General features: G+C 54.2%; 1 protein-coding gene across 3 annotated transcripts in view; it reads right to left on the reverse strand.

The window, feature by feature from the left end:
* The window catches only part of ACTN1 (actinin alpha 1), a 96,160-nt gene that overhangs the window by 12,440 nt on the left and 77,395 nt on the right, over positions 1–6,325 (reverse strand). For all 3 annotated transcript variants that reach the window (XM_029238793.1, XM_029238796.1, XM_029238794.1), the window contains exons 9-11: positions 4,343–4,435; positions 2,769–2,999; positions 980–1,127 (exon numbers count right to left, since the gene is read on the reverse strand). In XM_029238793.1, the coding sequence (XP_029094626.1) occupies positions 980–1,127; positions 2,769–2,999; positions 4,343–4,435 (472 nt within the window). The remainder of the gene's footprint in view (positions 1–979; positions 1,128–2,768; positions 3,000–4,342; positions 4,436–6,325) is intronic.

The raw sequence follows: 6,325 nt of genomic DNA on the forward strand, positions 1-6,325 counted from the left end.
AGGGCTACCATTTACTGAGTGTGTTACATGGGCCAGGCACCCGACCAAGCATAAAATGCACTTATGGTGTGTAAGCATACAACAACCCCATGAGGAGGTATGCTGAGCTGAATAGTGTCCCCCCAAAACTCATGTCCAACCCAGAACCTCAGAATCTGACCTTATTTGGAAATAGGGTCTTTGCAGATATAATTAGTTAAGATGAGGTCATACTGGATTAGGGTGGGCCCTAAATCCAATGACTGGTGTCTTTAGTAGAAACCTGAGAGGCAGACTGAGTCAGAGAGACCCAGAGAGAAGCAGCCACGTGATGATGGAGGCAGAGACTGGAGTGATGCTGCTACCAGCCAAGGAACACCGAGGACTGCCAGCAACCACCAGACGTGGGGAAGAAGCATTGGACAACCTCCCCCTCAGAGCCTCCAGAAGGAGCCAACCCTGATGACAATTCACTTTAGGACTTCTAGTCTCCTGAACTGTGAGAGGATGCACTTCTGTTCTGTTAAACCACCCAGTTTATGGTAATTTGCAGTCCTAGGAAACTAATCCGGGAGGGTACATCATCACCTGCATGTAATAGACAAGGAAACAAGACCACTGGTCCAAGTTGCACTGCTTCAAGGTGGCAATGTCGGGGTTTGAACCCCAACCTAATTCAGGGAAGAAGAAATCATTATAGTGACAAGAATAATTAACACATATATAGCATTGTGCTATGCCGGGAACTCTTTTCCGTGCATCTAATGTATTAAGTCATTTAACCCTCATAAACCTATGAGGTTGGTACTATTATTGTCCCCACTTTACAGATGAGAAAACTGAGGCAACCAAAAGGCTGATGAACTTGCCTAATGTCAAGGAACTAGCAAGAGACAAAAAAAAAAACAAATAATAAACAAGAAAAAAAGGAGTTGTGGCTGGTGGTTCAGCATGAAAGCCAGACCCTTGGAGCAGGGGGCAGGGGCTAGGCTGGCCTTACCATCCGTCCAGGCCTCGTGGATGGAGGCCTTCTGCCGGAATTTCTCTGCCAAGTGGTCGAGCCGCTCCAGCCTCCGGATCTCATTCAGCAGCCACTCCTCATAGCCCTTCTCTGCCTGCTCCAGGCAACCCCAGGCGTTGTTGATGTCCTGTTAAGGATGGGAGGCACAGGGTCAGCCCGCCTGGCCTCCCGAAACCCCAGAGCTGCTCCGTGCCTTCCAGGAGGAGCCTCCTCCCCATCTCAGCCATCCCCGTCCAGCCCGCACGGTGTTTCCCAGGGCTCCCGGACACCAGGCCTCCTGGACAGAGAGTGGGGCTGCCCAGCTACGGGGTGTTGGGTGTGCAGCTCAGTGGGCAGAAAGCCCAAGGCCCTCTGTGCTCCAGGACTGGCTTCTGACAGGATTCTGAGCAATCACAGAGCTCACAGGGCCAGCCAGGGAGACAGAGCAACAGACTGAACGAGGCAGACAGGTGTGGGAGCCTCCCAGCCTTCCCACATTTCTGGGTCCACTCATGGGCCCCAGCCTCCGGGCCCTGGGCAATAATAGCCTGGAGCCTGTAGGGACCCTGGCCTGGGTGAGCCAGCCAGGAGCTGCCCAGAGATAGTGACAGGTACTGAGCATAAACCCACAGGCCTTCAGACAGGGAGCCACTGACAGGGCCATCCCCTACAGTTAGCACAAGGGCACCCCTGGGCCGTGATGGCTGACCCAGCTCGAGTGCCACCCAGGTCCCTGCCATGTGCCAGGGGCCACACTGCATCCACCCAGAGGAGGGGCTCTAAAGCACAGAGCACCCTCCAGATAGCAGCAGCTCTGGCCATCTAAAAACTGCTGATTCATCCTGTGAAAGGATGCAGTTTTCCAAACTGCATGTACAACGTCACAGCCTTTTCCCTGTCCCCCAGAGTCCCCCCATGATCCTGCTTCCTTTTCCAATGCTGTCTGCATGCTTCTCCCCGTCCCTTCCGTTCCTGCCTTATGTGCTCATGTCTCCTCATCAACTCTCCATTGCAAAGGGCAAAAGCTCTACCCTGTTGAATTTTAAATTTTCTTTTACGTGTTTCCCTGGCTCATAAAATTTCTCACGTTCTGTGGAGAGGGTAAAGAGGGAGGAATAACATAAAGTGACATAAATGAAGAAAATTTTATGACATGGAAACCTGGTCACAATATATTGTTGTTGCTTTTAAAGCAGCTTATTAATTAAAACATGCTTTACGATTCCCTTAAAAATTATATTTACAGAGACTAAAAGAATCTCTTTCCCCCCCAACATCTTTTAAGTTGATCCTGGGTAGTAAGATTATGAATAATTTCTATTTTCTGAATTTTGCTTATTTATACCTTTGAAATATCCTACCAAAAAATCTATTACTTAAGGTAATAAAAACAATTTTTAAGTAAGATTCCATGAAAGTGAAAATTATCCTTATTGCTGTTATACCCTGTTTGGTTCAACATGTCAAGAGGGATTTTGTTTGCAAAGATGATTTTTCTGAGGGGTAGGGAGGAAGGTGCTGGGGGCAGATCCAAGTGGATGTTCAGGGGTCTGGAAGGGCAAGTCTGACCCGGAATGGTGAGGAGAGAAGGGGCTCTGTTCCTGGGGAGGGAGGGAACCCCACATGGCTGAGTGTGGGCTGGAGCCTGGGCAGTCACCTGGAAGGGAGAACTGGTCTCTGGAGCAGGGTGGGCAGGTAGAGAGCACACGCCCCCGCCCTGCCCCACTCACGATGCGGCATTTGATGGTGACCCGGCACAGCTCAGGGTGGGGGCAGTCCGGGTGCTCACCGAGACCATCCTGCCCTCGGAGGGCATGAAGGCGGGCCGGTTGCTGAGGCGCAGCTTGGTCTGCAGCGTGTTGAAGTTGATCTCCAGCTGGCACTTCTCCTGCACCTTGGGCGGCTTGTGCAGGCGCCGGTAGTCTCGGAAGTCCTCCAGCTTCTGCTGCATGGCGTGCATGGTGTTCTCGGGTACCCGGTTCTCCAGCCACGGGATGGTGCGGCGGATCCACTCCAGCAGCTGGAGGTAGCGGGGGAGGATGCTGGGATGGGGGCAAGGACTGGCCTCCCTCTCCTCCTGATGCTGGGGGGCGCACCTCTCCTGACGGCACACTCTTTCCCAACTACCGCCCCAGGCCACTCGGCCAGGTTCCAGGGCATCCCCTCTGAGAATCAAAGGCCTCATGAAGCCTGGCCGCTAGGGTGTGTTAACTCACAACCAGCATCACTCAACTTCCCTGCTCTGCCAAGGGGAGACCTGGGGGCAAGACGGCTCAGCTAAGAGCAGGAGACCCGAGTTCTATTTCTAGGTCTACTACCTGGCTGGGCCTCAGTTTCCTCATCTTATCATGAAGGTGTGAACACTCATCCCCTGAGGCCCCTGCCACCTGACCTTCTAGGATTCTAGAATGTGGGTCCCTGACTCAAAAAGGAAGAGGCTGGCCTCTGGGGCACAGGCAGGGATTGTTTTCCTCGATGAGGTGATGGAGGAGGAGTGGAAGTGATGAGGGGAAAGACGTGATCCTCTGCAGGGTTCCAGGCATGTGGCCTGAACTAACTCATCTGAATGATGGCGAGAGCTACGTCGTCATGGGGTTAAGTACTGTGATCCTGCCTCAGGTGGCGGAGGAGGTAACCAAGGCACTGTGAGGTTCTGTGACTTGCCAAGGTGACCAAGGTGGAATGGTAGCACAGGGATTAAACCCAGGCACCTGGGCACCAGAACTTGGGTTGTCACTATGCTGGACGGCAGATCTGATCTACCGAGAGGCTGGGCTGAGCTGTTCAGAGGGCTGAATTCTTCTAAGGAAGAAGCAAGTGGAGCGCTAACCCAAATGCAGCCAATGGCAGAACAGCAAATCCAGTCCTGTCCCCTCCTGTCCCCTGGGTGGGCCCAGCTGCTAAGCTAGCCTGAGCCAGCACTGATTTCTCCCCCATTCACATCCTCTCAGAACCGCATACTCCTTTTCTAGTCCAAGCGAAACCCCCAGCACCACAGCACGCTCACTGGCCTCGAAAGGCCTCCGAGGTCCCTTAGCACAGCTTTCACTTGTTAAGTGAAAAAAAAAACAAGAGCCAGAGAGGTGAAGGGATTTCCCAGGCTTACTCTCGGTGATAGAAAAAGCCTGGGACTCGGCTCTCCAAAGCCCAGATTGGCCCCGGACCCACCCTCTGCTTTCTGGGAGAGCAGAAGCAGAGCCGAAGCCGCCCTAGGAGGACTGCTGGGGATGAGGGATGACACCCAGCCTGGGGCTGTGCCTGGGCACAGATGTGGAGGTACGGGTTCTGGGGCTCCCTCGTCTCTCAGGGCAGGGTGGCGGGGCCTTGCTGGGGCCAGGCCGGGAGAACCCAGAGGGAACCCACATCGCTGGCCAGCTTTTCGTAGTCTTCCATGAGGCGCTCATTCTCCTGGTTGACGGCCAGCACCTTGCAGATGCGATTGGCGGCTGTCTCGGCCTGGCAACAAGACAGAGAGGGACACGGTCAGCCTCACGACAGCGGGAGCGCCTGGCACACGCCTGCGGTGACAACGTCTCCCCCCGCCCCTGCAGATCACGTGGTTGGAAGGCACCTCCCAAGACTCTGAATTCACAGGCTCCTCGCCATCCTCTCTGCCAGCCCGGGCCGAGTCCCACAGATCAAGTGAACCCAGACGGAGATCTTAGCGGCTGAACTGGGGGCCCCTGAAGAAGAGCCTAAGTTTGAGATCCAACATGTATGTTGGAAAGAAACTAATCCAATGACTGGTAGAATCGAAATACTCAGCTCAGGTGGAGGGGTGAGAAAATCCATGCCCATCCTGGAATTCCAAACTGGAGACCCTGGGACTCCCAAGGCTCAGGCTTTCAGACTGGCTTTGCCAACATCTTGGAGATGCAGGAATTCCAATCTGGGAGTCCTAGAATAAGGTGCTGATAAGGAGCGGGGCCTCTCAGGACCCCTGCAGAATCTCTCTAGGCTCCTGGCCCAAAGCCCAAAGAACTTTAAGAGAAGCTGCAGGAATTAAGGATCAACCCAGCACAGGCAGGATGTCCAGAAAGCAGGCACGGGCACCTCTGGGAAAGCTAAGCACACATTCCACACCGAGTGCTGGGCCAGCAGACACCCGATGTGGGCCTTGGTGGCAAGAGGAACTAAATAGGACTGAACGGCAATCAGATACAAAAGGCCCAGAAACCCCAGGGGACACTGCTTCTCCCGCTTAGAGGGCACTGTGCACCCGACACTGGCAGGGGCCAGGCGCTCCTAAACTCACTTTGCTCAGGTGATCTTTAAATGCAGTTCTTGTGCACATCCTAACCCAACTGCAAGGGGAGGGGAACTCGAAGCCATTTGGGGGTCCTGTGATAGGAAGATGGCCTAAGGGTGGCAGCAGATAACGCCAATGAGCAAACAGATAAGCATCCTGGGGCCCTGGAGAAGGGTGACCCTGCAGATGGCAAAGGTTTAAGGGGGAGAAAGATGGGACCTTGCACCCGGTTGATGAACAAGACAAAACGGGTTTCAACTGCAGCAAGATAAACTGAGGCCAGGCATCAAGAAGTTCCTGAGAATGACGGTGCTTTGACTTGGGAAGGAACAACTGAGAAGATGTAAATGCTTTTTCATTGCAGAACTCTGCAAATAGAACACACGCCCACCAAATCATGTGATGCGTGGGTGACTGCCAGGTGTGTGTGCGAGGGGGCAGGATGAGATCACCAGGAAGGTTCTTCCAAGCTCCAAGCGAAGACGCTGCACCCTCCAGGGCGAGGTTTCAGGGCGGGTGGGCCTCCAGTGGGAGAGCTGTGGGTGTGGCCAGAGGGGGAGCTGAGAGTCCCAGGTCTCAAGAAACTGAGACAAGCAGTCAATCCTTAGATCCTCACTCACTGTGCCCCAACCTAACTCTGTCCTGGAGATGCCAAGGCCACTTCTCACAGGACCATCAGGAACTCCTGACGGATCATCCTTCCTCTAAAGAACCAACAAGCAACCATGGGGGATCCCAAGAGGCCACAAGGAGAGAAATTCCTTCCTGGAGCCCGTCCCAGAAGATGTGGGGCCCCGGAACGAACAGGGTCATGGGAACTGGGCTGATGTCCCCATGAAGCTGCCCCAGGAATCTGCCTGGAGTCACCGGGGCCACTTCCCTTGAAGGCTGGGGAGGGGACCCGGGGGAGGCCAGGGCTCTCCCGTGTGCTGACATGTGCGTAAGACCGTGGGGTGGCTGCAAAGCCCCCAGCCCAATGTGCTGATCAAGCAAGGAAGAATCACAGGTGGCCCCTAATCATCGGCAAGAAGCAGCTGCCACTGTGATGGCGAATGGATCCAGCCCACCTTCGTCGTGTTATCCTCCTGATCCACCTT

This window comes from Monodon monoceros, unplaced genomic scaffold, assembly GCF_005190385.1.
Source record: "Monodon monoceros isolate NGI ecotype Baffin Bay Population unplaced genomic scaffold, NGI_Narwhal_1 Super_Scaffold_21, whole genome shotgun sequence".
NCBI classification, from domain to species: domain Eukaryota; kingdom Metazoa; phylum Chordata; class Mammalia; order Artiodactyla; family Monodontidae; genus Monodon; species Monodon monoceros.